Source organism: Podarcis liolepis (assembly GCF_965112155.1).
Source record: "Podarcis liolepis genome assembly, chromosome: 11".
In the NCBI taxonomy this organism is placed as follows: domain Eukaryota; kingdom Metazoa; phylum Chordata; class Lepidosauria; order Squamata; family Lacertidae; genus Podarcis; species Podarcis liolepis.
The window spans coordinates 38,164,054-38,178,705 of NC_139565.1; the positions used below are offsets into that span (position 1 = coordinate 38,164,054).

A 14,652-nucleotide genomic window follows, 5' to 3' on the forward strand; every position below is an offset into this window, starting at 1 on the left:
AGAAACAATACTTCACAATGCGTTTCCCTCATAACTGAACTTCCTGTCTTCTCCCACAAATGAGATTACTTTTTCTAAAAAGAAATGCAGCACATATTTCTATAGTATTAGACTAGAACAATACTTTGCAGTAAAATGTTATGTACTAGGGAATCTGAGCAATCATTTTACTTTTCTCTCCATCACAGTCTTTAAGGGCCAGCTCTCCTATGGGAAACACTGCTCAAAAGAGTGCACCATTTATGCAGTCTGATCCTATGTGTGTTTAACTTGGAAGCAAATCACGCTTTCAAGTCACTTGCCCTGCAGGTAAATATTCCTAGGACTGAAATACAAATACACAATTTTCTTGGTCAGTCACAAATGCTTACAAAGCAAAGAAAACCATGTTTGTGTTATGAAAGTTTTGTATAAACCAAGTAATATTATCTCATTTGATGTCCCCTGCAAGATCAGACACAAATAGTTTTTGCTTTAACATATATCCTTATGATTATCATGATTTGGTGTGTGACATCTCCAGCTTTAAATAACCAAAGCAAACATTCAGGAAGTAACATGAAACTTAAATTTATTCTTGTTAGACATCCAAAATTATTGTTATAAACAACAAGATACATTAAGGATCTTTACATTCCTTAGGTTTATAAATACTCTGCAAATACATGTATATACATTATTTACAGGTTTGTTTGTACAGCTATTTGTCTACATATACAGAATACTGGAGGTAATTTAGAGAAAAATTTCAGATTTGTTTGACTTGGCAAAATGAAGTCAGATGAAAAGAAAATGATCTTACATACATATGAAAACTGTTTCTTGGGAATCAGATACCATAAGATACATTGGTTAATGGCAGTTGCCATTTTGGCCAAGTAGCTTTTCAAAAATATTGCTGATATATTGGAAATTTCGAGTCAGTCCTTAGAATAGGGGACGGCAACTGATGGCCCATGGCCCTTAACCCATTTTGCACAGCCTATATTTCATCTAGCGTGTTGAGACCTCAAACAGGCTTCTGCGGTGTGTTGCCACTTTGTGGCACCTGGAAGTAGTGCATAAAGGGCTGCTTTGAACCTGGCAGGTACCCCACACCACAGAGGCCTCTGCAATAGCACAGAGGTCAACGCTGTTTTCAGAATGCACACCTTGCTGTAAAATACTCCCAAAGCACCTGTTTTTTTAGGCACTCACCCCCAGTCCAATAGTTGCAAACCTTGATTTATTAATGGAACTTTTGGACCAGTTGATAGCAGCTAATAATTTGAAATTACAATTATCATCACCATAAAAAATTGCCAGCATGATCTACTAACAATTGGTGTAGTGGGGCACCATTGCTCACCTGGCTTCCCAGCATAGCAGGTCTCTGGTGCTTTCCAAGGGGAGGGGTGAGTTGCAGGTAGCTTGGTCCAGTGCAGCATGTGATAGTGGAATCAATATGACATTCCCCCTCCCACGTACTGGGCCAGGCTCCCTGTGCCTCCCCCTCTCTTCTCAGCAAGCCAGTGGCCTGCTGTGTTGGGTAGCTAGAAAAGCAACATTGCCCCACAAGTGCCACCTCTGCTGCTACTGGCCTGATCTAGGGCTTCCCCACGCATGTAGAAATTCCAGTGTATGTACAGTGTATGTGCTTGCTTGCTTGCTTGCTTACTTACTTACTACAGTGACAGTATGCATCAGTAAGAAATGGTGGGGTGTCCCTGTTGTTTCAGTGCACTGGGCAGTTTAGTTTGAGCTTTATGCCAGGGCAGTATCTCTTTATACCCAACAATGAAAGTTACTAATCTAGGGAAAAATCTAGATTATTTGGGTGTTTGATATTGGATAAATATATAAAAACAAGAAGCTAATGAATCTGCAGGGGCAGACAAAGTAAAGTGAGACAATGTTCATACTACATATTCAGTCTTGGCCTGCAACAGGTTTTCTAACTTGACCTCTTACATGCATTGATTGATACTGTCAATCCGTGTACTGACATTTTGAACGTAGGCATACTATCACAGAAGTTGGTCAAGCTTAGCTTATCCTTTTCCTGATTAAGACCAAATCTGAAAAAAATTCTAATTAATGTTCCCAAGTGATCAGTTTAGTTTTTAAACTCTATAGTCATTTAAAAATGGCCAACATACACTGATCATTACTGAAAAAAACAAAACAAAATGGCAAATACCTTCTAACTGCTTGTCAGCTTACCTGTCACAAAAGATCGACATTTTAATTTTCTCTCTGTATTTGAACCACATTGGAAATCTATACAAATGCTTAAGTAGCTACTCCACATGCAACAACCAAGTTGAGCTATAACATGATTGCAGCCAAAATCAAAAGCATCTAGCAGAAAATGGTGATGCATTTGCATATTCCAAAGTGGAATCTTAGCTTTTGGTCAACTAACCCTAAAAGACAAGCATTATGCAGCACTTATGGTGACCTCATACGGCATTGTACAATTACTCAACAATTCTGTCTGTGCTTAACTTAGACTTTTACTGGTTCCTTATGTGACTATAGATAGCATTGGTTAAATTAATGTGCTTGTGCCTATTTGCCAATTCACATTTTTACCTCGCTTCATGTACCTACAGAATTAGTGCAAAGATTGTTCAGATTTGATGTCAGCTTCTAATCACACACATAAATATGACAACTAAAACTCTCAGGGTGATAAGCGGTTTGGTGAGCTATTTCCTTCCCCACCTGTAGAAAGTTTGAGAGTTGTCAGCTTACGCGGAGGGTGCTGAGGACTCTTACGAAGGTTATCATCCATCTGCAGAAACAACATAAATAGCAATTCATATATCTAAAGAAGATATCTATAACGAAATCTTCACAAAGATTCAGAAATGTGCTCTACAAAGCTGTTTTCTAGATATGCACTAGTGCAGTCTAACTGAGATCAAGGAGACCAGACCAATGTGAATGTTCAATAGAACTCCTCATGGATGTGATTCATCATTCCTTTATATTTTAGCTTTCATACTGCACTTAGCAAGCCTAATTCTCACTTATCCATAAATGTATTTATCATATTGTGTACTACTTGACCTATCATACGTACATAAACAAGAGTCAGGACCCCTTAAATGTTACTGTGGATATGTAGGAGATGCTTTTTTGTAAAGGCGGAGACACAGCTGGCATGATGTTTAACTGACTTAATCACATGGGAAGGGTCCAGTGCATGGGTCTTTCTCATAGGAACTGCCTTCCCCTCTTCCAACACAGTGCCACTTCCATGGGTGAGACCCACAAAACTGGCCCCCACCTGTATGACTGGAACATTTAAATGCTACTGAAGCTGCACAGAAGCCACTCATTGAAAAGAAGATCTCACATGACTCTAGGAGAACTCTTCAAAATAACTTCTTCAACACTCCTGGCAAAATCTAGCAAGGATGTTCGTTAAGGTTATCCAGCTTTAGAAAAGGAGTTTAATATGAACACAGATTAAAAGTAAAATTACAGCAATAATGAGTTGCCAGTATTTTCCAACATTATGTGAAGATGGCAACCATCTAAAAAGAGTCCATTAGGCAAGGACTGGTAAGACAGTAGTGGCTGGTGGAGCAGGATGGAAAAGCCCTCCTGACTCTGGTGTCACTGCATTTACTTGAACAGGACTGGGGTAGCGCAGAGCAGAGGGAGAGTCGGGCCTGTGCAGACGCACAAGTGGAACCAATCCAGCACTCTTTCTGACCTGACCTCACTGCCACAATGCCACACCCCAGCCCGTCCAGGTAAGCTGCAGCAACACCATGCCCCACCACACTAGTTGTTACAGCTGAGAAAAATGCATTCAAGAAAACAAGGCACTTCAGATGCAATTGATGTAGGAATGCAAATGAATTAATTTCTGATGGAAGCAATAGAACTTGAATCAATCAAAACAAAATGCAGCCATATTATTTTAATTTGCAAGATTTTGTCAGATTATTGTAGGTGGTCATATTCAAAAAGCACGTTGTGAACTGATGTGATGCGTGCCAATGTCCTTAAGTATCTTTTGCGCCTGGTAATAGATTCCATGTTCCAACTCTGTACATGAGTGTTGAAATCCAGGGTTCATTCTTGATACTCCTACTGAAGTAAATATAAGCAACTTGTGTACTGCTGTCTAGCTCACTTTTGAAGAAAATGAATTTTCTAAGGTATGCAATATAATATGCATACCCTGAAACAAGTATTTCACAGTATGTAATTGCTAAAATTAATCTGAAGATTACATGACAGTGACTAGGAAGAGGGGCCCTGATTTTAAAGCAAATGGAACCTAATGGGGAGAAATGCAGAATTATCCTTCATCCAATGCTTACCCTGTCTGCAACCCTGCTCCTCAAATGCTTTCCTTCAAGCTAAGCCAAGGGCAACTTCAGCATCACAGCTTGGCAGAGGGAGAAAACACTTGGGTTGACAAGCTATCGGAAAGCTGGACAGGTTTTATTCTCTTCACTCATGTGTCCCTTTTCTGACTTCCATCCTCTCTTTCAACTTGATTAGACACAAATGGTCCAAACACATTGAACTGCCATGGTCATGCCTAATTTGGTCCCTAGTTATCAACAAGAAGAAGATCGGAAAAATACAAAAAGACAGAAACAAAAATGACCTTTTCAATTAAGTTGGATTCTTTGTTTACAAGCTGTGTGAGTTTCTGTAGATTTGCATCAACTGTGTCTTGACCTGCTGGAGTGGCACCTAAATAAGCAATGCACACAGAAACAGAAAGTTAGGAGGGACTGAAACTACATTTAGAAAGCATTTCCTTATTTTCATCAGGGCACAGAACATAAGAAGATGCTGGATCAGGTCCATGGCCCATCTAGTCCAGCAACCTGTTCTTACACTGGCCAACCAAGTACCTATGGGTAAGCCTGAAAAATCAATTTCACCTCCCCACCACGAACCAAATCCTCTGCTACCTCCATTCCACAACAGATAAAATTTAAAATGGTAAGACTTCCAGAGCCGTACAGATTCAGTGCAAATATAGGTATACCTCTTATGAAAATATAACACATGCTGAAAGAGAAGCATATGGCTTACCTGATAAGTTTGATCTGAAGTAACAAATCAGAATGTCATCACAGAAGTGACATAAATTGGGAAGCTGCTTCAAATGATCTTGTAGCTGGGTTTTGGGGAACGGTACTTTATAAAGAGGAGCAAGAAAACCAAACACAAAGGCATCAAGAGTTGTAGGCCTGGGGGTAACAAACATGGGATACGGATATCTCAAACCCGGTAAGTCACTTTCTAAACAGAGAAAAATATCAAGCAAAGTGTCGCTGTTTGAAGACACTCGTATTTAGCAAAATAACGTGAGTGCTAATGTGGAATTAAACCCATGATGGAAGATTAAAAATATGTTTGACTCAACATATGGTATAGTCTCTTATTTTCACAGCAGTTTAATAAAGTTGTGTTTTGTCATAAAATATCTCCATTAATGGGATAAAAGAGACAGATATTCATGGCATACCATTTTACTAGACAATGAGCAAGATTCAACTGCCTGCAGGCTGCACATATAATTACAAAACAGCAGCTGCTGTCATGTCCCAAGTCTGTTTAGAGACATTAATGTTGAACACTGTCATAGTTTCAGCTGCTCCCTTGCTACAGATATACAAGAGCTGATAAATGGAATATTTGGTGATCACATGCCATCAACAAAACTCAGATTTGGTTCACAGATTACTCCAACATCTGCATTGGGATAGATTTTTATTTATTTTTTGCTTATTTGGAGCATTTGTACCCCATTCTTCTGCCAAATAGTTCCATGCTGTTCCAGCAACATTTTGATGCAAAAACTACACAGGCAGGTCAAATCACATAATTATTTCCTGTGCCAGCATTACTGACTGAGCCTCACTTGAAGTGGCTTCCATGACCACCACTGTGGTAATTTTTTAAAAAGTATATAAGACGAGTTCTTAGAAGGAAAACAGTGTTTGGCATGAAAGGTCAGAATTGCAACAACAACTGAGGTGATTGACTCCTCTCTTCTGTCTGAAGTGCAGGTGGTACACAGACTGACACAATTCGAAAACTGGCATCCTGTGGAACAGGAAGGTTTGCTGCAGTACAGTATATCCAATGAGGATAAGACTCCCCCCAAAACAATGTGCCAATGTGCTCTTAGAAATAAAAATCTGTAAATAGGGCAGCCATGGTCTGGTTTTCATTGTCCAAGTTTTTTATAAAAAAAACAACAGTCACCAACTGTGCAGGGAACAGATCAAATGGAACGAAGACATACCATGTATAGGGCAGTTAAGTTAGGTTGTTCAGCTGCAACCTATCTATTCCTCTGTAGGGTCAAGCTGCAAAAAGTCCTGATTCTTGAAGGCTGCAACAGAGGCAAGCTTTGCACAGGACTGATTGGCTGGCACCTGCGAATCTGCCACTATACCACCCGCAACATGGGGGGAGGGAATGCACTTCAAACGGATTTTTTTTAAAAATAAATAAAGCAACAAATGATAAATAGACAAACAAACAGGGATGTGCTTTTAATTAAAAAGAAAAGAGAACAGAAATCACACTGCCTGCCTGAGGCACAAGGGAAGACTGATGGCTGATGGCTGAGCCAGCAATCAATTCCCTAGCATGCAAATGTGTCATTTCACTTGCAAAGCCAGAAGCAAGCCAAGTTCACTGCTGGTGAGCTCTTGTTCATATTTTTATTTGCCTCTGCACATTTAATTGGTCACCCTGTGGTTTGATAAGCACTAGAAGAATGACATCTGATTTTAAAACTTGAATACATACCAAAAATCTATGTTTCGTTCACAAGGAAAAAGAAAACCGGAAAGCATACACAAGTATTTTGGCATTAATAGTACCACACCGCATATGTTGCAAACACTGTAAACATTCTGTACTCACATGTTTCCAAAGAAAAATGGAGATGTCCCCAGTCTGTTTGATAGAAGATTCAGGCATTCCTTGGCATCTCTGTAGATCTAAAACAAACAAGCGCCACAAACCCAGAAGTGATTGTTCAGGTTTGCAAACGTTTTTTTGAAACCCGAATGTCCGGTGGGGCTTCTGCAGCTTCTGATTGGCTGCAGGAGCTTCCTACAGCCAATCAGAAGCCACAATTTGATTTCTGGACGTTTTGGAAGTCGAACGGATTCCATATGACTTCCAAGGTACAACTGTAATTTCAATGGGAGTACTCTGAGTAAAATGTAGTGGCTACAACCCAATATTTGAGAAATTGTTATGTGTCCTTGGCCACACATATACATAACCTGCCTGTGGCCACTCCTTTGTATGCTGGCTTATTTTTTTACTTGTTTGCAAGAGTGTCTCCCTCCAAACACCAGCATGTTCGCTATGTGACCATGTTATTCCTGTACCCTGCTGGAATATGAGGGTCTTATGCTTGCTATCCATGCCTTGATCATTTTGTGGATTAGTTACTGCAATCTGCAATATGTGAGCTTGTCTTTGAAAACTGTTCAAAAGCTTCAGCTAGTAACAAAATGTCTTTCTTCCTTCCTTTCCTTATTATGCCACCCTTCGTTGGTTAAGATCCAGAGTAGTTTACAAAATACAATTAATGTATTCAATTTTTAAAAAAACTTCATTATAACATAAAACTAATATTCAATCCATCAGAGCACTACAGCAGAAGAGGGCAGAATCAGTCCACCTGGCATAAAACACACCAGTCCCTCCCCAAAACATGAGTGAAGAGATGCCAGGCAGAAAGAATGTAAAACACTAGTTCTTTCCATCTGCATGGGTTGACAAATTTGTTAACCAGAACGATAACACAAGGCATGGGAAATTTCAGGTGGCCACTAAAATGAAGTAGAATCAGGAAAGCCCTCTCCCGAACCTTCTTTTGAATCACTGGTTGATCAAGGAAGTTGTTGGACCAGTAAACTTCACTGATCCTTCCAACATTACCTTGAAGAAATCTATTGTCTCAAAAAGTATTAAAACAAGCACCATCATATTTAGCGTCCAATTCTAGTACATCTGCATCGATTATAGGCCTAAATTACTCATAAAGCAAAATATACCTGTGCTTCCACTTCAGTGAGACTGTAGAGCGGAGGCCCTCCCTTTGTCAGCAAGATCCTATTAAGGGCTTCCCCAGACATCTTTCTAGGCAGATACCAACTCAATGGAAATGGGATCCTTGAAGCAAACCATGGTTTTGTCACATTGTAGTAATTATCAGCTTCAACCCAGAAAGTGTGCAGCTATATCATGATAACAAAGAATGTTAACATTCGATAATGAACATCAGCTTCCCTGTTACTAAAAAACCCAAACCTGTTTTTGTTTACCAATAGATTTTGGGGATCTAATAAGCCTGTCTCAGTGTTCAAAAACCAAGTTATTTTCTCAGCAGAGTGGAAATAAAGTTAAGACATTAGACTATTACAGATATGCAAACACATTTTTAATAATTAATTAATAATACGAATAGGACAGATCTCGATAAGAGTGCATGTCTCTACACTTTTACATGAAAATAAGTCCCAATGAACTCAATGTGGCCTTCTTCTGAGTAGATATGAATAGGACTGCACTATATTGAATTAATTTTATAATGAATGATTTTAGAGTGTTGTTTGTGTTGTACTTTTGTACTGTTTTATTGTTGTTAGCCGGCCTGAGCCCAGCTTCGGCTGGGGAGGGCGGGATATAAATAAAATTTATTATTATTATTATAGAGGTAATTATAAAAGTCAAAGTATACCAAGCATATTATTTTTAAAGAAACAATTTATATTAAATTTAAATTATTCCTACCATGTCAGCAGTGTTTCAGAACAGTGAAAAGTAACTAGTTTAAATAACACACATACTTGCTATGAGTTGCAAGTCTCCTCTATCCATTACCTGAACTTCTGTGACGTTACTGGCCTAGTCCTTACAAATAGCAGACTGAAAGCTTCGCATAAAAACCTAGCACATTATGGGTAAGTCAAGGTCTAAGAAAGTCTGTGGCTGTTCTTCTCCTGCCATTTTGTATCTAGTGCAAGATTTACCCAGAAATGGTAATGAGCTATTGTATATTGCATCTGCTCGATTAGTTTAACTTTGTTTTTAGGTTGTAGTGCTTTTTATATGAGCAATAGAAGCTTATCACATACAACTTTCATTAAAACCACACTAGAACTCATCTTATCTATTTCTAGTTTTCTTTGTGGAAAGAATTTCTGTATAGGAAAAATTTAGTTATGTAAGTCTTCATCTACAGAGTGAAGAAATAAAACCCAGACAGATGTTTACCACCATGTCTACTGTTTGTGAGAACAAAGCCACAGAGCAGGGGTGGGGAATCTGTGGCCTTCCTGATGCCTTCCTATTGTCACTGAGCTCTTTAATATGAATGCTGATTTTAAAGATATCTGATTTTAATGGTGATTACTGACTCCTAAGACATCTCATGGGAACACACAAGAAGTTCAAGACACATTAATTTCAATGAGCTGAATAAGCATGTTATTGACTTTGGTGGGTGGCACTGCAAAACTTTGGTCACAAACAACAACTGTATCTTACCACAGCAGGAAGTAATTTTTCTTCGAGTAGTGCAATGTACGCCAGTGTGTCTGCTCCTTCTTTTGTAGACAACTCATAATCAGCATTATATTTCTGCCAGTGAAAAAGGCAATACATTAATGCAGCAAGCAGTCATATGAAACTTTCCAAAGAGAAAATAAAGCCAACAATTGAAGGTTCCTGTAAAAAGTGAATTATATATTCAGTTTCAAAAAACAGAAAAGCAATAAATAATAAAATTAAACTGTTAACTTTTCCTCCAAGTTAATGGTTTCAATGTTGAATAATAATAGTGTTAACTGCTGAAGTTACAGAGGCACTTAATTCTAAGATCAATCTGCCTGAAGTCAATCTAATGGGGATATTTTAACAAAATCAACTTGCACTTTAGTTAAGGTGTGCATGACCTTTCTATTTAAACTGCTTTTAGTCATGGTGAATCCTGAAAAATTGAGTTTAAAAATGCATCTCTATTCCCTTAAAATATAAAATTTACTTGTGCTCCTGTTTGGCTCTTTTATTGTACAAACAGAATCTGAAAGAGTTGTGAATTTATGAGCTACAATCCTGATCTCCTAGTGAATATATAGACAAGAGATCTTGTGGAATGGCACTCTGTAGGATCCAAGGAGAACCTTTTCCTCCCTGTCCCTGATGTTGGAGCATCAGTCAAGATGCAGCAATGCCTGAAAGCTCTATCAGCCAAGCATTTCACTTTACACAGAAGCCTTTCTGTGCATTGCATAGGGCGCTCCTGAGCTTGCCTATGCAGGGTGCTGTCAACAGAAGCTGAAATTTTGCCATATTCAGGGCGAAAGGACAAGTAGCCTGTGGGATTGTTTTGTAAAAAGCATTAGCTCCTGCCTGGCTATGGTAGAGGGTACGGGCACTGCTGTGGCTTGAATGGCACAACAAAGTTTTGCTTCGCTGAGGCGGGGATCCACTTTACAGGTTGATTTCCATGCACTCACATATGGTAGAAGAGAATGATTGCAGTGAGTTTTATTTATTATTTTATTTCACACTATTTATATATTGATTGACTGTAAAAAAAACAAACCCAACCCTCAAAGAGTTCAAGTAGTATTGAGTCTGGCTGGTGGAGTTCAATTGACTGGTAGACTATAGATTTCTTGGGACACATTTTGTTTGTTCTCATACCTTAACAGGAGAGGGAGAGGTGGCAGTCAAACCCTAGCAAAGGTGTCCTCTCTCCAGAATGTTCCTTAGTCTTTGGAAACAGTTTTAAGAATTCTGCCTCAATATCCTGATTTTTCAGCTGTCATTTCCTTGATTTTCCAGTCTTCAGTGAAACTTCCAGGCTAGCCAGCAACTGAATTTCTAATGTTAAAATTAAGGAAGGGGAAAAAATTCCTTAATCAAGTGAAAGATACATTTTATTCCTTTTTTGTAAATAAAGAAGCAAACAAAAGCACAAGTAATTTACCCTCAAATCTCACAAAGCTTTTGAAATGAAAGTTAGAGATTCGCTAATCTTTAAAGATTTAACTTACTAGATATGAGATACTATTTATGGAAACTCACCTGCTTTCTTAAGAAGTTTAGTATTTTTGCTGGCTGAGAAATAACGGTGTCATTCGATATCAGCAATGGTACACTCCCTAAAAATAAATGATCAGTCAAAATAATGCAATCAAAACAACCCTATTAATGCTAACATAAAAGGTGTTTAAATTTGCTCATGTAAGAATTCTGATCAGCTCAATACCAAGGATTGGTAGCTTTCACTTTTGCCACTCATTAAAAATGGCCTTATTTTGTAGCTTCAACATAAGAAGGCTAGGGGTGATCCTTCATCCTGCTGACAAAGATCAGATGACGCTAAGCACTGTTACTTCATCATCCAGTATCATTCCGCTACACCCACATTTGATTCATAAAAGGCCTTTCACAGTGCAACTGCACTCCCTTAAGTTGTTCCCTGTTCAAACATCCTAGGCCTTTTGCTGCAATAGTTGCAACACATAGCTTGGAATGTAATGCTCACACTGAACTGAATTTCATCTGATATGATCCACTCTTGGCTTTGCACAACGGAAAGTAAGACTGGGTTGTAAGCTAGGGATGAGGATCTTCCTGTTTGTACATAGTTATGTATGTATGTAAGGGACGCGGGTGGCGCTGTGGGTTAAACCACAGAGCCTAGGACTTGCTGATCAGAAGGAGGGCAGTTCGAATCCCCGAGACGGGGTGAGCTCCTGTTGCTCGGTCCCTGCTCCTGCCAACCTAGCAGTTCGAAAGCACGTCAAAGTGCACGTAGATCAATAGGTACCACTCCGGTGGGAAGGTAAACGGCGTTTCCGTGCGCTGCTCTGGTTTGCCAGAAGCGGCTTAGTCATGCTGGCCACATGACCCGGAAGCTGTACGCCAGCTCCCTCAGCCAATGAAGCGAGATGAGCGCCACAACCCCAGAGTCGGTTACGACTGGACCTAATGGTCAGGGGTCCCTTTACCCTTTATGTATGCATGTAACCCAGAATATGCAGGGAGGTAGGGCTGCTGCATCCCCAGATGGTGTGACAGAGGGTCAGGGTTGGTTTGGGCACACTGGCAGGAGCACTGGACTGGAACAGTCACTGTGCCCACACCACCCTGGCCACTGCCCCTTGTCCATCCCAGTACATAGCAGTGAAGCCAGATTTGTGGCACCACCCTTTCCCAGGAGCTGCTTCTGATGTAACCACTGCTTAAGATGCGGCCTAAAATGCAAATATATACACGTAAAATGTTAAAGCAATACCTCTTGGTGCTCTCCACAAATGATCTATAACATTCACTTTCAATGGTGCACCACAAAACCTGGCATAAGCCTGCAATGAAAGTTACAAAATAATTAAACTCAATGTTTTATTCTTCAGAATTTTGACAACCTAAATGTTAGGTAAAGAAGCTACTTATTTGATTTATAACCTGACTCATCTCAAAAGCTCAGGGTGCACAGTCATATTATGCCACTCCCATAATCAACATTAAATGCAACACTCAACTGTCACAATTAATGGACAATTTACTATGGACTTCAATGGGATGTCAGTTGGCTATGGGGCCAAGAGGAGCTAAGACAGTGCTGGAAAAAAATTGGGGCTCTCCTGGGGTTGTTGGATTTCAACTTATGTTATCTATGATGAATAGGCTATGTTGGCTGTGGCTGAAGGGAACTGGAATCCAATAACATCTTGAAGGTCACAGGTTTCTCAGCATGAATTATGGGAAAACATTACTAGTTTTAAAATACACTGACCTAGTTCCACCCAAGGAAATCCTTTCCAGCCCCGCAGCTCATGGGTATATAAGCTACATGTTTTATCTGTAAAACTCTCTTTGATTTGACTGGATGTGACCACTAGCTGTTACATTCCACTACATGCACAAAAACAGAGCTGGAATTGGGCTGAGATCAACCTATATTGTTAATATATGCCACAAGCCCAAGTTCACACTTCATACTCAGCAAAACTATGATTTCGCTCTAGATAGTGTGGTGGCAGAAGGACCCAGTGAGGTGCGAAAACTTAGTACTACACGCAAACTGAGCCACTATTTTTTAAAAGACATACAGTACAGACAACTTTAAAGCAATCGGAGATATCCATGGACCGTTCTCAAATTACCATTTTTAATACATATCAGCTTGCTTTCTCTTTTAAAAAGATGTGGATGAACAGAATAAGTCTGTGACAATATGCACAAGAGACAAGTTAACATCTCAGTAGTCACAAATGCTGAACTTTACTTTTAAAAAAACAAATGCCTGTCTTGAAGTGTTGCTGTAAGAGTGGACTCTGAAAGGAGACGCAACCTATATTCATTTTCTATTCCTGCTACTCATGAAGATATGTGAAACCCAAGTGCTTAAAAAAAGATTTTCAGGACTTAAATGAAATTGTCCTTATAGACAATAAAGGTTTTCTGATGGGACATTTCTATATTATCTTTTGGGTGCTCGATTGCACATTGTAGTCTGTCCTAGAGACAGCTGCATTACAGCACACTTCACTCAGAAGTTAAGCCTCACTCTGTCCAGTGGGGTGCCTCACGGGTAAATGTGCAACACTGCTGCAGCCACAGTCCGCTACAGCAAGCACATACACCTCCAGGATTAATTTTTTACTGTGACATTAACTCTCGTGTACTAGCACCACACCATGTCGGATCCATCCCATGAAGTGGGCTCTCTGATCCACAACATTTCATACCACAGTTAAGTGCCGGATATTGCTTATTTCCAGAATGTATACACCACTTTTGAAAGGCTCTTTAAAAAGCAGGATGGAAACTCCTTTGTATATTAAAATAAAAATAAAAATGCATAAATATATATACGTGAAAGCTTTCCCCCTTCAACACTGGAAATGTTTGAGGCTTTCCTCCCTAGGTGCAATCCATTGTGGCGGCTCCTCACAAGCCTCTTTCCGTCTCCCCCTCACACCCGAATCTGGACCTTCGCCCGCCCGCGCAAACCCGTCAAACCCGCCGTTACCATGACAACGAGGCACTCCGCGTGCACGGACGGCAACCCCCAATCACCGCCCCAGCAGCTCAGCTCCATGGCGGGCGCCATATTGGACGCGGCAAACCCTTTGCCCTCACGAAGCTCCGCCCACGGCCCCGCCCTTCCCCACCTCGCGGAGTGTCCGCCCTTCGGCATGGGCGGGGCGAAGAAGAGGCCCGAGCGGGATGCTCCGCCCTTTTTACGTTTTCTACGTGTTCCAGCGGCTACATCGAGCGCCTCTCGCTGACTGCGCGGCCTCGGGGCTAGAGCAGCGGCGCATATACCCAGCCCTACAACGGCTTTGATATACTTTCTTGTGGTGGTTGTGGGGCAAAGGTTCGAGAGTGCAGCTACAGTACTCATCTTTATTTATCAGGGCAAAGCATTGGCGTTGAAAAACGAAGGTTTGGTAGTGCAAAACCAAAACCCCAAAAAGCCCACCTCCATGAATTTCCTAGCTGTTGTTTGGCCAAAGGGTTAATTTCAGATTAAATAAATAAAAATAGTTGCCTTCTTACTTGCTCCATTAATGGATCCGCACCTTGCCTTACAAGTCCGTTGCAAGCAGAAAAACGCAGCGTAATCCCAACAAAGAC

The 14,652-nt window shown here is 40.2% G+C and overlaps 1 protein-coding gene across 1 annotated transcript; it reads right to left on the reverse strand.

Moving 5' to 3' along the window:
• Positions 1-554: 554 nt before the first annotated feature.
• On the reverse strand, positions 555-14,199 carry MTX3 (metaxin 3). Its single transcript, XM_083465524.1, has 9 exons — positions 14,045-14,199; positions 12,305-12,374; positions 11,089-11,165; positions 9,544-9,636; positions 8,049-8,231; positions 6,901-6,977; positions 5,053-5,210; positions 4,616-4,704; positions 555-2,776 (listed from the first exon to the last, which is right to left on the reverse strand). The coding sequence occupies exons 1-9, from the start codon at positions 14,123-14,125 to the stop codon at positions 2,666-2,668; spliced, it is 939 nt and encodes a 312-aa protein (XP_083321650.1). The 5' UTR covers positions 14,126-14,199; the 3' UTR covers positions 555-2,665.
• Between the last annotated feature and the right edge of the window lie 453 nt (positions 14,200-14,652).